This window comes from Nylanderia fulva, unplaced genomic scaffold (assembly GCF_048542155.1).
Source record: "Nylanderia fulva isolate GAGA-0341 unplaced genomic scaffold, ASM4854215v1 Scaffold16, whole genome shotgun sequence".
Lineage (NCBI taxonomy): Eukaryota > Metazoa > Arthropoda > Insecta > Hymenoptera > Formicidae > Nylanderia > Nylanderia fulva.
Genome location: NW_028189835.1, coordinates 2,024,774 through 2,044,435, shown reverse-complemented (window position 1 = coordinate 2,044,435; position 19,662 = coordinate 2,024,774). Strand labels below are relative to the sequence as shown.

Here is a 19,662-nt window from a genome sequence, read left to right as displayed (position 1 = left end):
TTTCTTTAGCTGCTACATAATTATCGTGTACGATAATATTAAAAGCAACGATGTGTATTAAAAGCAATATAAATTAAAGAACGCATTTATTAATAAACAGTTCACAAAATCACGAATTATCGAATTTTTTGAATTCATGTTTCTCGAAATTAATCGATAATTATATCATTTATTTTAAAAGAAAAATGTTTATTGATAATAAAAAATTATGAATTTATTTGATTTTTGCTTTTTATATAAAATTATAAAAATTATGATACATTTATAATTACGCCACATGTATATAATGTGTAAATCACAAATGCGGATTATAAAATATGTGGGTTATATTTACATAAAAAGTCACGCATTGAATGATATATATACGTGCAATAACTCCGAAATTTTCTATATTTAAAGAAGAAATTCCAGAAATGATTTAACAAATTTTCGAAATTATCGAGCATATTGTTCGCTTGAAAATTGGAAGGATACAATCAACTCGATAATAAAAAAATCGTGCTCGTATCATATATTGTAAAAATAATCTCCATTTATATTGTATTTTCGATTATTTATATCACAAAGTATAGAAAGAAACAATCGAGAGGAATGCAACTCACGCAAAAACCAATCGAACCCCAAAGTACGCGCGCGAAACGTCATTGGTGGGAACGCAGGTAGTACCAATATGGCGCAGCCAATCGGACGCGGCGCGCGTTCTCCAGGCAGTCTCCTCTCTCCCTCGTTCACAGTTTCGGCGCAGGCGCGCGCGCGTGCGCACACGCCTCCCTGCCGCGCGCGCATATACCGTTTGTCGTCAAGCGAGGTCGCCATGATTGTTTCGGCAGCGTTGCGCCGACCGGATCGAGGGGATTCAAAAACACTTCCATTTCCCGAGGCACCGTAGACGGGTCTACGTCCTGCGCGTTTCACGCTGCGCGCTGCAATGGCGGTGTAGACGTCTCACGGAGGGTGCGGGTGTCTCGCTTTCTTCAGGTGTAAGTGAGTAAACCCCGGGTCTCTCGCCCGATTTTCGGAACTCTCTCGACGCGCCGCGGAACCGTCGTCTCGATCGACTCCGCGACGCCGTCATCGGCGTCCTCGTGCGCGCGCGATAGTGCGTTGTCACGACGCGAAAGAAGGAGCTCTCGCCTCTCTCTTTCTATCTCTCTCTTTCTTTCTCTTTCTCTCTTGCTCGCTCTCGCTCCCTACTCGCGCGCCCGTTCGTACTTTCGAGAATCTCTCCCTCGCTCTCTTTTCCATATTGAACGAATTCGCCGATTTCGCCCGCGTGTCTTCGCGCTCGCTCGGGATCCCGAAGAAGACCTCGTGGTGCCTCGACGAGGAAACGCGACCTTCTGCGTGTTTTTCGATCCGATGAGTGTCAGGTTAGGACGTGAAGGTCGAGACCGCGTGTTTGCAAATTGTTCCTTCTCCCTTGTTTTTTCAATCTTTTTCGCGCGAGACGCGATCCACGGAATTGTGCTTGTAATTAATGATTAGGTTAGATTGTGATGTGATTCGATCGCAAATAATTCTGGTATATCGGTAATAAGAGCGGTAAACTCCCGTTAGAATGCTAATATTCTTCCCGCTCTTATAACGATGAGTTCTTATTATATCTTCTTTGTTCCGCTTTTATTAGACGTATCCACCATCGAACCATTAATTAGCGTGAGTCTGCGAAAAATATAAATTGCTCCTATTACAATTGCATAATGTAATCGATTACAATTATTGAAGTTATTTTTTTCCTTCACCTGAAAGAATTATTAGTGTACATATATTTATATCCACTGAACAACGTTTTCGTGATATTCAAATATAAATATAAATTCAAATAATATATGTGTATATATATATATATGTAACATTCAAATAATATAATTTTATTATATGGAAATAATATACTTGATACAAATAATAATCTATATTTTTGTGATAATGAAATAGCTTCATTTAGGAGCGGATCAAGGTTTAATATAGTAATTCATTCTTGTTGCAGATTGTGCGCTGTGTCTTGCTATCTGAATGGACAATAAGGTGGATGTTTCGGAAGTTGAAAATATTTCAATGATTGGAACATCTGGAATTTTTCACCTGCCTGACGTCCCAGAGATATCGGAGGTATTAGAATCGACTGGCCTTAGCCCTTTAACTTCTTCCTTGGATCAAGCTCTAACGCTGCAAGAAGATAAATCTCTCTCATCTGAAGTTAACATGGGCATTGAAGATACATGGTAAATATATTTTATAAATATATTTTCTTTTTAAATTTTAAGATACTTTGTGCCACGAATCTAATCTTCTTTAAATATCTTTACAGGACTGAAGCAAACAGTTCAACGTCAGATTATGCGATTCCTCTTCCTCCGCCACCTGGATTAAATGATTTCTCGGATGTCGGTGCTGATCCTATTGATTCTGGGACAGGCATAGAACATGGTCCATTTCTGCCACCTGGTACACCAGCGCTTAACAATCTTTTTGCAGAGGCCGGAGATTCTCATGATGACTCGCCAATGGGTGAGTTTATGTAATGTAATATCCGAAATATAACAATGTCATATGCCAATAATATATGAGTGACATTTTTATTCTCTCTTTAATACATATATTTTCAGAAGTAGTCATCTTGCCTGCAGGCGTGTGTGGTCTTCGTAACTTGGGTAATACCTGTTTTATGGCAGCTGGGTTACAGTGTTTAACCGCAACTCCTCCTGTCCTACGACATTTCTTGGATTTACAGCAGAGAGGAGAGAAACTGCCTCCGCCTGGATCATTAATGGCACACTTTAGCGTACTCCTCGGGAAAATGTGGTCTGGAAGACACAGTGTACTCAGACCGACAGAATTTAAACAGACTTTAGGTGCTTATCATTCACAATTTAAGGATTATAGGCAGGTAAGTGTGTAATGGTTTGCTCATATTCAATCGGTTATTTATCACTTATTCGATATAAGATTGTGTTGTATATATTTAACAGCATGATTGTCAAGAATTTTTGGCGCTTCTATTGGATTCCCTCCATGAGCAAATGAACACAGCAAAGTGTGCCAAGAACTGTCAAGTTCCATTGTCTACGACCACTGCCAATTCTTTTAACTCTATAGAAAATTCAAATGGAAAGACCCTTTCTCCTATCACTGCCACAGCTAATCCCAATTCAGATCTTTTGGAAATGTACGAATGTTTATCACCAGAATGTCCAAATAGTCCTAATGTAACTATGGCGGGTTCACCAAGAGGTAAGAGACTACATGATGTATGTATAATTATATTAAACTTGAAATATTGCATCTCTTTAATGTTATTTTTCTATATTTTATCAGACTTCGATTCGTCAATTGGAGAGCTCGATAGTATCACAAATTCACCGAGAGATTCACCGTTAAATGGCGAGGACGACGAGGAGACACTAGATTCAGACGAAATTATCGAGGCGAGATCGAACACATTTATTCACAACAAAGTGAACGAGGAGGGCACAAATGAAACCACTCCGACGCGATCTTTGAGATTGGACACACTGATCGAACTGTCGAAAACTGTGCCGCAGTACGGTGGCTTATACGATATTCACAAAGAAGCTAAAACCAGTAATGCTAATTTCTTAGTAACGCAACAAGAATGTAATAACGAGATCCATTACGACTCACAGAAATTTCCAAAGGACAATGTCCGCAGGACGCCGCTAGACAATTCGAATCTTATGGAAAATCACGACTTTGATAATAAAAGTGTCAGTATCAAACGTATTAAAGAGGTGAATGTTCAGAAGGTCAACGGTAGTCTTGATCACGCGTCCAACAGTTCCGACATCGAGTACGACAGCGGTCTGGAAAAATGTAACGTTAAACGCATGAGACTGGACGACCAGGAGAAGAATCACAAGCACGACAGTCTCGGCAATGAGAACACTCAGTGCTCGCGGATCCCACAAAATTATGGTACCGGCGCTATCGCTGCGCAAGAAGAGATCGAGGCGGATAAGCACTGGGTGAAGCACTTGCGATCCAATAAAAGTATCATCGTTGACACCTTCCAGGGCCAATTTAAGAGCACGGTAAGAATCTCGCGAGTGATATCATTCGTCTATGTGGGAGACTACGCGTTGGAGAAATACCGTGAACTATCGGTATTTACTGTAAAAAGTCTCCTATATTAAGTTGTAGTAATTTTCCATCCTACCTTGAAAAAATAAGAGGTAGGCTTCATATTACTATTACAATTGTTTTCTCCAAATATATATATATAGTATATAATATTAGATTATATGTTACAATTATGTATCATATATTATACTAAATATATATTATAATATATAATATATATTATAATATATAATATATACTAGTATATATATTTTATTAAATTTTTTTTAGTTTAAATTATTCCACTGCGAATATTTATGATTTGAATATATTTACAGGTAGTGTGCTCGGTTTGCAACCATGTCTCCGTTACATATGAACCTTTTATGTATCTATCGGTACCTCTACCTCACGCGATGGAGAGACAGTTAAATGTTACATACGTTCCTGCAAATGGTGATCAACCCATGAGGTGCGTCGTTTCCTTAAACAAACAGTCGCGAATTGGTAAATTGAAAGAGGAATTGTTAAAAACGCTTGGCAAGGAGAATATCTCGATCACGAATATTGCACTTGCGGAGGTTTTGGAGTATCACATAGCGAAGATTCTGGTAGGTACGAAAAAAAAACATTTTTACATTTTTAGTATAAACTTATTTCAACTCGAATTTTATTCGTATCAATAATCATTTTTAGTTCATTAGTTATTTATTTTAAAAATATATAACGAAAATTGTGTCTGCGAATTACAGTTAATTGCGAATTAAATATAATTTATATTTAATTATATTTGATTTTTAAAGGTCTTCAGTAGCGTTGCTATTATCTTTTACAGGAATTTAGCGTTAACCACACTAAAAAAAAAAATTGATTCTGAATAAAAAATTGATCCCTGAATAAAAAATTGATCCCTGAATAAAAAAAAATTAGGATTTAATTGTCGCTTTATAATCGAGTTCTATCCGAGTCAAGACATACATATACGCTGTTAGGAAATAATTTTGGAGAGTTAAGAAGGTGGTATATTCGAATAGAATCGATTATCGCCGATACCATTCTCCTAAAGAAACTCTGCGGAAGAACATTCTCGTAGCGTGAAAGATTTAGCTACGGGACTACATTTCATCGCACAAACCGGCCGATTTTTTTCCTCTTTATTCTTTCTCTCTTTCTCTCTCTCTCTTTCGTCACACTTCTCTTTCTCTATTATAATTTCGCTCACGCCGTCGGTCTTTTACCGTTCTTGCTTTTTTACTATATATTATTTTCCCCTTGCACCGTAGGTATCGAGAATTACTTGCTTGCCGTAGCTTATCGTACTTAGACGGAAACATCTACTCACTCTGTTGGATTCTACATCAAGGTTTTCAATTTAAGGATGACAATACACTCTTGAGACACATCAATGATACGAATCGATCGATATACGCCTTTGAGCTTACGGAACCTCCCGATGCGTACACTTCAGTATCCGATGGCGGCGGGGATCGTCCGATGGAGGTGGATTGCCAGAAATGTACGATAACGGGCGAGGAAGTGCCATGTATGATCTGCCTTGAGGAATTGGATGGCGATTTGAAGAGGCACACTACGAATAGCTGTAACTTCGTCGTGTGCGATCCTTGCATTGAAGTAAGTCTATATCGTCTTGTTCAAAAGCAAAGAATCCTGCACCAAGGATTTATATAGGATTTTGACTTTTGGTGGAATTGTCTCTTTTCCCCCTCTTTTATGTTGTAATTTATGTCCTGTTGAAAAATGTAATAGCCTCAAAACTAAATATTGGATAATTATTGAGTCTTACTAACTGTGTCTATTATTTAGCTTTGAGCCTATTACATTTTTTTTGTTCAGCAAATCATAAGCTAGAATATATGAGAAAACCAGCTGATCTTACTAAGATTCAATTTTATTTTATGATTAGTACGGGATTTTTGAACCTATATACAATATCCTAGATGAACTTGAATCTCGGTAAAATCAACTGATTTTCTCACATGTTGTAACTTATACCTCGACTTATAAGCTCGAAGCTAAATAATAGATGGTTACTGATTTACAGCCAGTCACACGAAAAACTCGAACTTTGCGAGTTGTTTGACTGACTGTAACTCAGTGACTATCGAATATTTAGCTTTGAGGCTATTATATTTTTTGTTCGACAAGGTATAAGCTACAACATATGAATATCCTATTTCACCGAAAGACAAAATCTTATTTGATACGGGATCCTTTATAATAAAATCAAAATATACATTTAACTAAATGATGAGATGCACTTGTATTAATATATCTATTTATTATCATCACGGATTGTTATAATTCTTGATTCAATTAAAATATAGTCATATGATTTATAATTATAATTAAATATAATATCTACTATTATTTTTCTGTCATGATTGCGATTACCCCCATGATGAGATGTGGCAGTCATAATCTAATGGAGGGGACATACAAACGGAGCATATATATTGCTATATTTAGTCCCGGGAAGGTCTGAGAAAAGATCATTGAACGTTCTAGACGGGCGGTATCGCAATGATACGTACGAGAACCAGAAATAGCTTTACGTTTTCCAAAAGCCTGGGACGCTTTTTTTAACAGCAGAGGCGACTGGAAACGAAAAGTTGGAATCTCGTATGATCCGCTTTTTCAGTATAATCCATTAGGCAGATATTCATACCTGGTACTCCAGGTATTTATATCTGTAACTCAATTCAGACTAATATCTTGCTGTCGCAAACTGAGGGGTTTTATTTTATATTTTATTTATTGTAGTGTCTATAGTTTTAGTGAAAATAAAAGTTTTTACAATTGCATCGAATCAAAGCCATTTTTAAACTTATATACTTATTGTATTATATACTCGACAGAATTACTTCAAGAATCATTCGGAGCCTCAAACGTGTCCGATGTGTTCCGCGTATATGACAGCCTCGTCATTTACGAAGATAGATCAAACGGGCCGGCCGAGACCTATCGTACGTATTTTGAATGTACCTTTAGTGTTGAGGCACGACACGACGAATGAGACGACGAACAATCGCAAAAGTACGAAGCTCTTCGGTTATCCCCACCTGATACGACTCCCGTCGAGGGTGAACGCACGAGATCTATACGATATCGTCAAAAAGAACGTGCCGCACGAAGGATGTTACACAATTCATTTCGTCGATGGACAGGTGAGATATCTTCATCTTGTATGAAATGTACTTCATTTTTCTTTAAAGTACAAATTAAAAAAAAATATTTGTTTATATCAATAAGGTAATTAATGGATTATATAAATTAGAATTGAATTCATTATATTCGAAATACGAAAAATATATCAATAAAATGATTAAATAGCAAATTTCAAAATGACAGATAGTGACACATGGTTGATATTTAAATATTTTACGTAAAAATCTATAGTGTAAATCTAAATTATTAAAACATATTGTATATTAAATTATTAAACATATTGCTATATCGAATTAATTAAGAAAGACAAACATTGCTTGCAGGGTCATCATTGTTCACGATGTATGTACACTGCGCATTGTACAGGATGTAGTGTACCTGAGACGGGAATGGTCGCATTACAAAACGGTGATACGCTTGCGGTTCGTTATACCGAATATGTTCCTAAGATCTTGCCTCCCGTTGATCACGTTAGTGTCAGTAAACAACGGCCGCATCATCCACTATCTCTTTACGATTGCCTTCAAGCATTTAGTCAGAGGTAACTACTGTGACTATTTTAGGCATTTTTGAATAAGCGAAATGTTATATTAATGACTTTTCATGGCATACATTACAATGCCTTATATAGAATAAATTACGATAGCGTGCATACATTATTTTATATATATTATTATTTTGTTAATTCAACTGTTATAAAAATATTATCTTAATACTTTGATCATAATCTGCTTTTTAGAAACTCAATAATGTAAATTATTACACTTGGTAAAAAAATAAGAATTATATGTTTAAATAAATAAAAAATAAATAAAATAAAAAATAAATAAAATAAAAAATTAATAAATCTATAAAATATTTTTGTTAATATTTTCAATATATAGAGCGAAAAGTCGCTTATATTTAATCAATGTTCTCTTAAAGTCATTAAGTACAAAATATACAATATTGAGAATAATTTTATACATTAAAATATATGATTGGTACATATTTTGTCATGTTTAATATATCATACTTTTGATATTTTCAGTGAAACGTTAGACGAACATAATCCTTGGTTTTGTCCGAAATGTGGATGTAACCAATGTGCTACAAAAACGCTTACGGTACATCGATATCCCAAGTTCCTCATTGTTTATCTTAAACGGTAAGACTCATTATGTGTTTACAAAAATGATTGTAAAATAGATCGATAGATTAAAAAAAAATATCTACTATATAGTAGATAACTCAAACATTGTTCTTGATTGTAGATTCGTGTTTTATGAATGCGCGAGTATGAAACTAGACGACAAGGTCACATTCCCTTTGGTGGGTCTGAGCGTGGGACGTCACCTTTATGATCTCTATGCCTGCGTGTGCCACTTTGGAGGTATGTAAGATCCCAAATTAAAAGCGATTAATACAATGAAACGAATATAACAGAATGACACTATAGCATTGTTATAGCAGTTTAATTATTTAAAAAAAATTTAAACACGCATTTCTTTTAAAATATCTGATGTGATTTTTAAATGTTTTTTATCTTTTAATCTAAAAATATTTTTTGTTTTTTAAGATCGATTTAATTTACGCATTTAGGTGTATGAAGTTAACAAAATATTCGTTTCATATGTCAAAGGTTATAATCGAAAAAAATTTCAGGCGTCTCCGCGGGTCATTATACGGCGTATGCGAAGAATCCTCGTACGGATGTGTGGTATTATTACAATGACGAGATTACGAGCAAACAGAAACCACAGGATGAGGATTTTAGCAACGCGTACATATTGTTTTATAGTCGACAAGGGACCAACTTGAAACCGTGCAATATATAACAAGTGGTATATTTAACTTGTTAGCTGATAGAACACGTCGATCAGACGGAGGAGGAACAATCGGGGGATAGTGGCGAAAAAAAAGGATAAATGAAGTATAATGTAAGGGGGAATTTATATTTTGTGTTCTTCCACGTGTTTTTCATTACGAACGTTTACTCGTGTATTTCTCATACGTTTGCAATTTTTCTCTTTATATATTTCGTTGCGCTTCTATTTCCCCTGCATCTCCCTCTCTCCTGCCTCTGCTAGAATTTGTATTTTAAAAGTGCAACAGTATCTCTGATGATGACGCTGCGCGTTGCGTTTGCATTGGATCAAATGAAATATCGATAGCCATTGCTATGGTGAGTTTCTTTCATGCAATTATGAAGAGAAAACTTGTCCTCGCTGGTTTTGATATTCTGCGCTAGTGCAGCTTAGGCCTGATCTATTTCACGAGAATTCAGAGAGAGAATTGAGCATATTTGTATTGCATATATTGTAAACGTATGTTGAATTTGTACAGTAGACGGTTAAATGTAGAACTCAAGAATTCTAAACACGTAATTTATTAGTGATTAAAGGTGAACGTCTTGAAGAAGTCAGACTTAAATTACGGCTCCCTCCTTTTATTTGTGAGCCGGAGAAACGAGAGGATTTTGCTCATGAATAGCTAAGTGTTGCGCTTATATCCGATATTTCTTCGTTATCGTTAAGTGAGAAAACATGGAGGGTTATAAAGCGAGATAGAATATTAAACACATTTTATGAAACGCAATCACGTTTATGGATTATTTATTAAATTAATTATATTGCAATTTTATTACAAGACACATACTAGTCGTAGTTCATGCGCTTGTATTAGCGCAGCATCGATTTTATATATATATATATATATATATATATATATATATATATATATATATATATATATATATAATACGGATGTTTCACGCGCGGATCGCTATATAAATTGTTTTAATATACTATGTTGTAACTATCATATGTATATATGTGTGTATACGCAATCAGAATCGCTTTTCAAAGTTTTATTTATTGTAAAACCAATTCGGTGGAGGGGAAGTTTTCGAACACTTTTTTTCTTTTTTGTATAAAAGACCTATCATCCTGGTAAAAAATTTTCATATATAATTATATATAACAATATAAAATTATATAGAAATATAAAAAAATAAAATTCTGTTAAGTCCTATAAGTTTCTGTATAATTATATATCATTTTATATGTATATATATATGTGTGTGTGTGTGTGTGTGTGTGTGTATATATATGCATATATATATATATATATATATATATATATATATGTATATATTTTAGCTAATCAACATTAACATAAAATTATATATAATTATATAATAACTTATAAAAAATGATATATAATTATGCATAACTTATATAGAATTTTATATATATATATTTTTATATAATTTTATATTGTTATACATGTTTGCATATAAAAACTTTTTTAATGGGATGTACTATCGTTGCGCTATAGCGATTTTCTCGGATCGTAAGATAAATCTAGCAGACCTGGCCTTTTAATCTCTTTTTTTCTATAACGAATTGCATACTAAATGACATACTAAAGTCATCGTACAATTTTATCGAAATACATATAATAACATACATATAATCTCTTTATTATACGCAAAGTAATGTACAGCAGACGACATACGATTATTCAATGCATTTTTTGCAGCAAAAAGCAGGCCTATAACTAATGTGCTAATATGATGCCTCATCTAAACAATAATAAAGATATATAAATTTGTGTACATATATGCCTGCGGAAATATGGCGGCGGTTATTAAAGAAAGTTGAAAGAGAAAGTGAATATAGAATAAAAATTCGGATAAAATTATGCGCGTATTACAAAAAGAATAATTTTTTAATAGTACGTATTTATTAATCGGTCATTCTTATTATTTGCTCTACTCAATACGCGCACTTTGCTGTACATTTAATATAGTAGCTTGTTTAGTTTTTTATATTTGTGTTATATTTACGTTAGATATATTTTTCGTTTCATTATGTTTCGCATTTTTCTATTATAGCCATCTTCGTCGTTTGTTTCCTATCATTCGTTATCCTCACACACTCAATTTTATGACACGTGTAATGCTTTCATCTTCTCCAAATAAATATTTTCAGAACGAATGTATCTCGTATTTAAATCAGAGATCGAAAAAGTTTCAAATTTTGATGCGACAGAGATATGCGGAGAAAATACATTAATCGTCGCTTTTTAATCGAATATAAAGAATTTTTTCAGGCATTTGCAGTCTTGAAATTCGAAATCTTTACTGAAAATATATCGATTTCGATATCTGATTTAGATTATTCGTGTGCATTAGAATTGCTTGTAAATTAAAGAAACAGCAACTATATTCGTAATGTTTAATTTGACAATTTTATTTGATATGTTTTGAGAACAATATATTTTAATTTTATCAATTATCATAAAAAATTTTCTACAAATGAGAATTATCTTACAGATGAAATTTATTTCACTCGAATAATAACGCGATGCACAATTTTCATTAATTAATTTACTCGGATTATTTTACGTGATAATATAAAAGAGAAACTCGCGCGCGCACATATATTAATAGAAATTTTTCTTCTGCAAACTTAAATTTTAATTCTTCGAAAATTTAATGATTGGTTGAAACAATTTTAAATTATTATTTTCTATCCAATTATTTTCAAATTTTTACTTTAATTAATATTTATATAATTTAATACACTAATTACAATTACATAAATTATACAGTATGAGTTACTCGAGTACACATTTATTAATTGATTTATTAATTAAAAATGTGTGTGTGAAAATATATATAATACAACATATAAATTAAAAAATATAATTATATAAATACAATATAATATTTTAATGAATCCGCTACATTATCTTTCCACACAACGTTTCGAAATAGTGTTGCTATTTTTTTTTCAAGTACGATATAATCGCAATGCAGAAATGAATATGCGCGTTATATATGTCCATTTAGGAAAAGCATTACTTAGGGAAGATGAAGGCACTATACCGTTGATCTCTAACGTTATATCTCTTAAATTTCATCTAAAGTGTCTCGATACTGGCTTTGGTACCCGCTCGGATTCCTATGTTCAATTTATATACGTACGTTCTCGTATTGTCGTCGTCGCGTAGCTACGTTCGTTAACGCAGCGAAACAGTAAACCAAACAATCGCGCCGGGATGTATAAGGCCACCAATCTCGCAATTCACCGTGCGGGTCTCTCCGTTTAGAACAAAGAGCGCCTGGTTGGACGGGCTTACCATATATCGACCAAATATACCGCTTTGTATTATCGGTCTATTCGGATTACCCCATTTCGTGAGGTGCGGTGGTGTTGCCTTTCCCACACCTGTTATCATTTCCACTTTGCCTGTAAAGTCATGCGCGTGTATCAGTTTCTGTTTAATCAATTTATGAAGGAGGTGGATGACCAGAGGATGAATATAGTTTCGTACTTGTCTCATTTTTTAGGAAAAAATGAAAAACAATTTAATCCTGTCAATCTATGGGTACCAATTTCGCGTATTTTTTTTACATGTACTGCGACAATTTTTTTTATAACTGCTGAATTTTTATAGCATTGAATATTCTTTCTCACTATTTTTTTTATACAAAGTATTTTGTTTTGACAAAAGTTTTGATATAGTTTTAATATTTGAAGTTGCTTTTATCTGGATACCCTGTTCATTGACAAAAGGGTTAAACGTTTTCGAACAAAATCGAAGATTAGCTCACCAGTAGTCAAATCTAGGAAGAGAATGTCTTCTTTGTCTATCGACGAGGCGTATATATCGTAACTATGCGTCGTCTGCGATGGATAAAAAGCGATATCGCTGATATTTAAAGTCGTTTTTACATCGAATGCGAATTTTAGTCCGTTTGCTGAAAAAAATATAGATAATTAAATTTTTTTAATATCTTTTTTTTTTTTACATTTTGTATATCTTTTTTATATTTGATAAGCGCAGAGAAAAAAATATACGAAAAATATATTACGCAATATCTCTTGCACTACAAGAGTGACTCCGGTGTCCTGTTTATCGAGAGTAACCAGGTATCTGGAATCGGGGGAGATTGCTGGTTTCCCCAGGATGTTCGGTTTATGGGCCAAAACGCTATCAGTAAGGTAGTCCAACAATATTTGACCAGTCGGTCGACTGGTGATCGGTTCTTCGCATCCTAATATGACGAAACCATCTGGAAATGAGACGAATCGTTAAATTCAAGTCGAATCAGATGAGCGAAATGCGAAGAAAAAAATCTCGAAGAGTATAAAATAAAAAATATTATATTGCGTACAGAGATCCGAAAATTCCACGTTTCTTGGCACACAATTGTAGTTAGCTAAGTTCACGGTACGAGTATATCTCATGTTGGCCAGATCGAGTTTGTACATCCCATGTTGACCCGTGTGGGTCACGTAACCGTACTTGAATGTATGTTTCGTATCCTATGAAAAACAAGAGTTATTATTATAAAAAAATTAGTATATATGATATAATCAAAATTAATCAATTATTGATGAGAAAGATTTATTTAAGACGATTTTAAATCTTTGTATAGTCTATATAATATATCTATATATACAGGGTATTTAAATAAGTGTGAACAATTTTAGGAAATGATTCTTTATCGAAAATTAAGGGGGGTTTCTTATAAACATACGTTCCTCTCTGAGGAGTAAAAATTAAGTTTTTATTTTCAGACAAATTAAAAAAATGAAACTTGGTGGATATTTTCCGTTTCGTTTTTTTTATTTGTCCGGAATTTTGAGAAAAAAAAATAAAAACTTAATTTTTCCTCCTCAGGGAGGGATATAAGAGTATATGTTTATATAAAAAACCCCTTAAATTGTCGATAAAGAATTATCTAAAATTTAGGAACGATATATTTAATTCGACCCAAACTAGCTAAGAAATTTTTATTTTATTTCCACCAGGAAAATGGAAATAAAACAAAAATTTCTTGGCTAGTTTGGGTCGAATTAAATATATCGTTCCTATTTTAAATACCACTAGCGACGTTTTAAGTATTCAATTTGATTTTATCTCAAATTTGTCGCAATTATTTATAGATGTATATTATTGAATTATATAATATTGAAAATAGGTGAGAGAGTAAACATACTCGCTGCTGTGGAATATATAGGCCCTTCACGAGGTCGAATTGCGTGTCGATGGGTTCCGGTCGCACTGTATGGTGCTTCTTTCGTTGAGCAGCTTCCTTGATTATTTGTACGGTTTTGACGCCAACATCTACCTCGCTCCTCCAGTTCAATACCCAGACGTAATCGAGATTCTGCACGTACAGCAGATCCACGGGATTTTTGTCCGTAGTGACAACCTGTGTGATATCACATTGAAATTAATTTCATGATCTGCGACGTGATTGATGATGAAATGGGAATATTACGTACATCAATTATCATCATCTGCGCCTCGCTAATTACAAGCACGCGATTCTTCTCCGGTTGGCTAACGTATACGTATCTATTTACGACGTTTATGGCACGTCCCCAGGAACAGGCGAAATGTTTCGGCCCGCAGACGTATTCCTGTAAAAAGACAAGGATCAATGTGCGACGTGGAACGAAAAATAAAAGATGTTAAAAAAAAAAAAAAACAAGGGTGATTTTGTACCTGAGTTCCAGGTATGATGTCCGTGGATCGAATCTCGTGCAAGGCGTGACACGTAGATGGTTCGTACACCAAGATACCCCATTCGTGAAAGGAGAAGAATCTGCGCTCCTCTTCCGTTGCAACTGTAAATTCCACATCTCGATTAAATAGAAGATAGATTAGAATGATAATCGATGATACATTGTATTAAGAATGATGGTGATTTAATTATTGACAGTGTTTGTTGTTCATCTAAATAAAATTATATAGATGATTATCTAGATGAAATTTGGACGTCATCTTATCTTTATATGGATAATAAAAATATATATTATTTATATCTGCATCTTAAATGAAAAAAGTGGTATCTTTTCTAAATTATCTAGAATAATAGTCAGATAATTTGCAGTTTAGAGTCATAGTACGTAAAAATATTTAAACAATAACAATAAAAACTTGTACATAAAAGTATGAATATATTTTTATATTTATTTTATAACTGTGTTTACATAAGCGATCGTAAAAATAATATCTGGAAGTTATCTCGATGAATCGCTATATAATTTCATCTTTATTTAGATATATTTAAATTCAAAATCATCATCTTATGTAAGATAAATTTACATATCTTCATCTGATTTTTATCTAGATAATTTCCTAGATAATTTATCTAAGATAATTCGAATTTATCTAGATAATCTAACAGCACACATATCCCGAAGACGTTCAGAGAACATCCTGAGGATGTGTTCAAATGTTCTCTGAATATCTTTCGGATATGTTGTGCTATTAGGGTTTAAAATAATCTGAATTAACATCTTGGGTTTCTATCGGAGCAAGACTAATTCTTCACTCACTTGGTGTAGGTTGCTCCTGAATCACTAGGCTGCTGATGTCCCTCGTAAGTCCTCCGGCGCTGGTTGCTTCGCACATGTACGCACCGGTGTCCGCGTAATCGACCTTCCTGACCAGCAACTTGGTACCGTTTCCAATCACCTCGTACTTGTCCGGTCGATCCTCGCTCAGGGGTTTGTCGTTCTTCAGCCATCGTACTCGTGGGAGAGGCTCGCCTACCACGTGACACTTCATCTTCGCGGCTCCTTTCGGTCTCTTGGATTGGAACTGCGGTGTCACCTTGACCTCGGGTACGGCTGAGATAGGGAAGGAAGAAAGAGAGATGTATTTTTCTCACTCGTTTCAAATAAGAAAAAATGATAATTTCTTTAATTTTTTTCTTTCATTAATTAATTTTGATTATATGATCTAGAAAGTGAACATTCTTCTTCTGTGTGAGTAATAAAAGGAATGGCAAAGAAAAGAGCAGCGAAAATATAAACTTTTTAAAACTTAACTGAAGTAAGATAACATGGGAAATTACTTATATAGTTTATCAGCTAAAATGATTTAAAATCTATATCTCTATATATTTTATATTATACTTTTTATTCTTTCGGAAAAACTTACTGTAAATAGTGAGCATATGAGTTTGCACCACATCTTGATTTCTGAGAGCGTGACATGTGTAATTACCAGCATGCTCCAACTGCACGTTGGTTAGATATAGACTACCGTCGTTGAAAACGCGAATCTGCAAAGTTTTTTTCATAGTATTCGTAATTATATACAATTCTTTCATTTAAGAAATAATAACGATTTGCTATCTCTTGATTTTATTCTTAAAAAAGAGAAAAATATCTCCACCAAAAAATTATTTATTAAATTAAGAAAATATATATATTTTTATTTAAATATCCATAAAATTCTTATCCTTATTTAAAAATACATATATAATTTTTTTATTTAAATATATATATATATATATATATATTGTTATTTAAATAAATAAATATATTATCTTATTTCTCTTATTTAAATAAATAGATTATGTTCCATCTGATATGAATAGCAATCTCCCAAATCGATATACATCCCGAAGGATCGAATTGTCATTCGAGCGGGAATACCTCCGACTCGCTAAGGGTCTCCACATCCGTTCCGTAACGTCGCCAGACGAGGGGCGGGGGTGGTGTTCCGGTGACGTCGCACTTAATCTCCACGTTGTCTCCGACTCGCGCGGATATGTGATTCACCTCGAGGGATTTGTCCAACGACACCACTGATACACCTGTCATCAGATTAGAGAATACGTCTTCGCGTAAGGTATATATATATATATTATTATCTTATGCGTACATATATATATATATATATATATATGTACATATATATATATATATATATATTATATATATATATGTACATATATATATATATATATGCCATATATATATACATATATACATATATATATATATATATATATGTATATATATATATATATATACTCATATGCACACTATTTAATACATATATATGTACATATATATATATATATATATATATACATATATATGTATATATATATGTATATACACACGTTTGTTGTATTTGGGTTAAATTGAATCGTATTCGCGGCGATGCGCCCCGTTGCACAAACTTTGCATAATAATTCCTCGCGGCCGCGTTTATATATACATATATACATATACATGTGCGCAATGGCACTCGCGCGTGTAGTCTGACAATTTACGGTGATGCTATTGTCCATGGACAATAGGCGCCCCCGGGAAGACCATTATAACGCGGATTAGCATAAGAAAATTACTTGCCGATGATTAATCGCTACGTCAAACCGAACTAACCGCGAGGATAAGATTATTCTGTAACACATGATGGTTTGACACATCTCGCGAGAGATGAAAAAATTCAGCAAAGGGTTCTTTCTTAATTCAAACAGGAGAGCGCTTCGAGGAATTTTATATATATAAAAATATTATACATAAAATATATATTATCTATAAATTATATTATATATGTATATATATCCCTAATAGCACAACATATCCGAAAGATATTCAGAGGATATCCAGAGGACATTCGAACATCTTTAGGATGTCATTCTCTGAACGTCTTCGGAATATGTGCCCTGTGTTAGGGTATTATATTTATTATACATATATAAATACATTATATATAAAATATATATATTCAGGGTGTCTAGCGGCCAGGGAAATCTGGAAAATCGGGCATTGTCAGGGAATTTTATAAATCCGGAATTGTCAGGGAAAAAAGTCAGGAAATTGTACTATTTACCTGGATTTTTTTCACATTATTCTACATTTGTGTCAATAATGTGAAATTTTTTATTATATAAATATAAACTTTTCCTTGACTCCCAGTACGCCAATTTTCAGTGTTGTTAAAAATTGATTCATCTACAGCGTGTTCGTTAATTTATATTTTCATCGTCGTGTTATATCGTGTAAATGATATATTTGGAAAAAATACTGCTAAAAGGTCAGGGAAAAAATGAATTTTTGCTGTTATTGGAAAATTTGAAAAAGATAGGGAATTTTTTTCATCGAGTCTGCTGAACACCCTGATATTATATATAAAAATTAATTTGAATACTTAAATGCAATTAACATAATTATATACGTTATCTCCTTCTTTTATCGTGTCGGCTAGCAAAATCCTGGGTAAATCCCTCCCATGATGAACGACCAAACGAATACCGCAGATACGCTACTTACTGTAAAGCTTGCTGAAGGCCATGTAAAACTCGTTAACGTTCAATCTGCTGTCACCGTCGGTGTCATCGTAGCTGATCATATGGCTCAGATTGCATCCCGCGCATAATTCCTCCATGTTCTCCTCCTCGGCGATCTGAATGTTCGAGGGAGAATTAAACAGGATTATTCGCGAAACGTTAGCGGAAACGGATGAAGGGGCGAGATATCGCGTTACTGGCCGTTAAAGTAACGGCCATCGAATAAATTTCATCTCTTTTTCTCTCTCTCTCTCTCATATATATATATATATATACAGTTTATTTAAAAGTCGAGGGAGAGAAACGCCACTAATGAAGAAACACTATATACGGAAAAATACATCCAATGTGTTAAATTACCTGTTCCAGCTCCTCTCGCTCCAAATTACCGTCATTGTTTCTGTCGTAGTGAGAAAACATGATGCTGACCAAGTATTCCTTACTGTGATTATCTTCGGCCATTAATCTCGCGTGGCTGTACAGGAGCAAATTGTCCTACGGCGAATAAACAAAATGTTAATCCGGTGATAATATTTATCTCTTTTATCAAATTTACGCTTCAATGGAAATAATTTAAAAAAATGTTATTGCGAAATAGATTAGTTTTTCTGCGCGGAAAAATCTCGATGGATAAATCCGTAAACTACAAAATTTATATATACTGTTTTTGAACTTCAACAATTATAAAGAATATTTATTCATTTATTGAAAAAGGTAAAAAAAAATCTTTCGTCAAGATTATTCTTTATTCAAACATTTCTCTATGCTTTATCGGATAATATTGTGAGACGAAATCGCGATGACATACTTTCATAATTTCGTATTTCTGCGCCGAACATTTCTCAATAGTGTGATCTTTTTTTCGCGGGATCGACTTGCTTGCCGGATGATGCTTCATCTTATTCTTGGACTTATACGGGATATTCTTGCCTTCGGATGAGGCGTGATACGCAAAGAAATCCTTCCGTGCTTGCGCGCTGTAATTACCTGGAAATGACGGAATTACATTCCATTATAAACTTTAAGTTACCGTGATGTAACGACATTTCTTTTCTTCTTGCTACAACTCTTAACAAACCGCGCGGCTCCCATAAATTAATAGAAAACTTCCAAGTTATTATTGAGTTTATAACGAAAGCAAAGTTTCGTAAGTTCGCTAAAGATCGTGCTTTCCCTTTAAAGTAAACAACAAATTTCTGAAACAGCGAAAGCTCAAAGTATCGGCGAAGACATTTCGTTGATCCGTATTTTCATCAATTTAATGAGATTTATTTCAATCTCACGCTCGTGTGTAATTAATCTGA

General features: G+C 33.8%; 2 protein-coding genes and 1 non-coding gene across 5 annotated transcripts in view; 2 read left to right on the top strand and 1 right to left on the bottom strand.

The window, feature by feature from the left end:
* Window positions 1-816: 816 nt before the first annotated feature.
* LOC114940291 (uncharacterized) lies at window positions 817-9,840 on the top strand. Of its 2 annotated transcripts, none has more exons than XM_029314884.2 (13): window positions 817-984; window positions 1,988-2,222; window positions 2,309-2,508; window positions 2,610-2,887; window positions 2,970-3,231; window positions 3,316-4,049; window positions 4,416-4,688; window positions 5,455-5,709; window positions 6,954-7,262; window positions 7,587-7,804; window positions 8,294-8,410; window positions 8,517-8,635; window positions 8,908-9,840. In XM_029314884.2, the coding sequence occupies exons 2-13, from the start codon at window positions 2,014-2,016 to the stop codon at window positions 9,078-9,080; spliced, it is 3,147 nt and encodes a 1,048-aa protein (XP_029170717.1). In that variant the 5' UTR covers window positions 817-984; window positions 1,988-2,013; the 3' UTR covers window positions 9,081-9,840. The 2 variants fall into 2 exon arrangements, with proteins under 2 accessions (XP_029170717.1, XP_029170713.1); XM_029314880.2 differs by having other exon boundaries at window positions 2,607-2,887.
* Window positions 6,506-6,815, top strand: LOC146723928 (Nuclear RNase P). Its single transcript, XR_014924308.1, has one exon.
* Fstl5 (follistatin-like 5) overlaps window positions 9,841-19,662 on the bottom strand; it is a 109,255-nt gene continuing 99,433 nt past the window's right edge. For both annotated transcript variants that reach the window (XM_029315061.2, XM_029315062.2), the window contains exons 5-17: window positions 19,167-19,345; window positions 18,719-18,853; window positions 18,342-18,474; window positions 16,713-16,873; window positions 16,213-16,336; window positions 15,606-15,899; window positions 14,770-14,891; window positions 14,547-14,684; window positions 14,258-14,473; window positions 13,430-13,580; window positions 13,127-13,327; window positions 12,866-13,012; window positions 9,841-12,500 (exon numbers count right to left, since the gene is read on the bottom strand). In XM_029315061.2, the coding sequence (XP_029170894.1) occupies window positions 12,271-12,500; window positions 12,866-13,012; window positions 13,127-13,327; window positions 13,430-13,580; window positions 14,258-14,473; window positions 14,547-14,684; window positions 14,770-14,891; window positions 15,606-15,899; window positions 16,213-16,336; window positions 16,713-16,873; window positions 18,342-18,474; window positions 18,719-18,853; window positions 19,167-19,345 (2,231 nt within the window). In that variant the 3' untranslated portion in view covers window positions 9,841-12,270. The remainder of the gene's footprint in view (window positions 12,501-12,865; window positions 13,013-13,126; window positions 13,328-13,429; window positions 13,581-14,257; window positions 14,474-14,546; window positions 14,685-14,769; window positions 14,892-15,605; window positions 15,900-16,212; window positions 16,337-16,712; window positions 16,874-18,341; window positions 18,475-18,718; window positions 18,854-19,166; window positions 19,346-19,662) is intronic.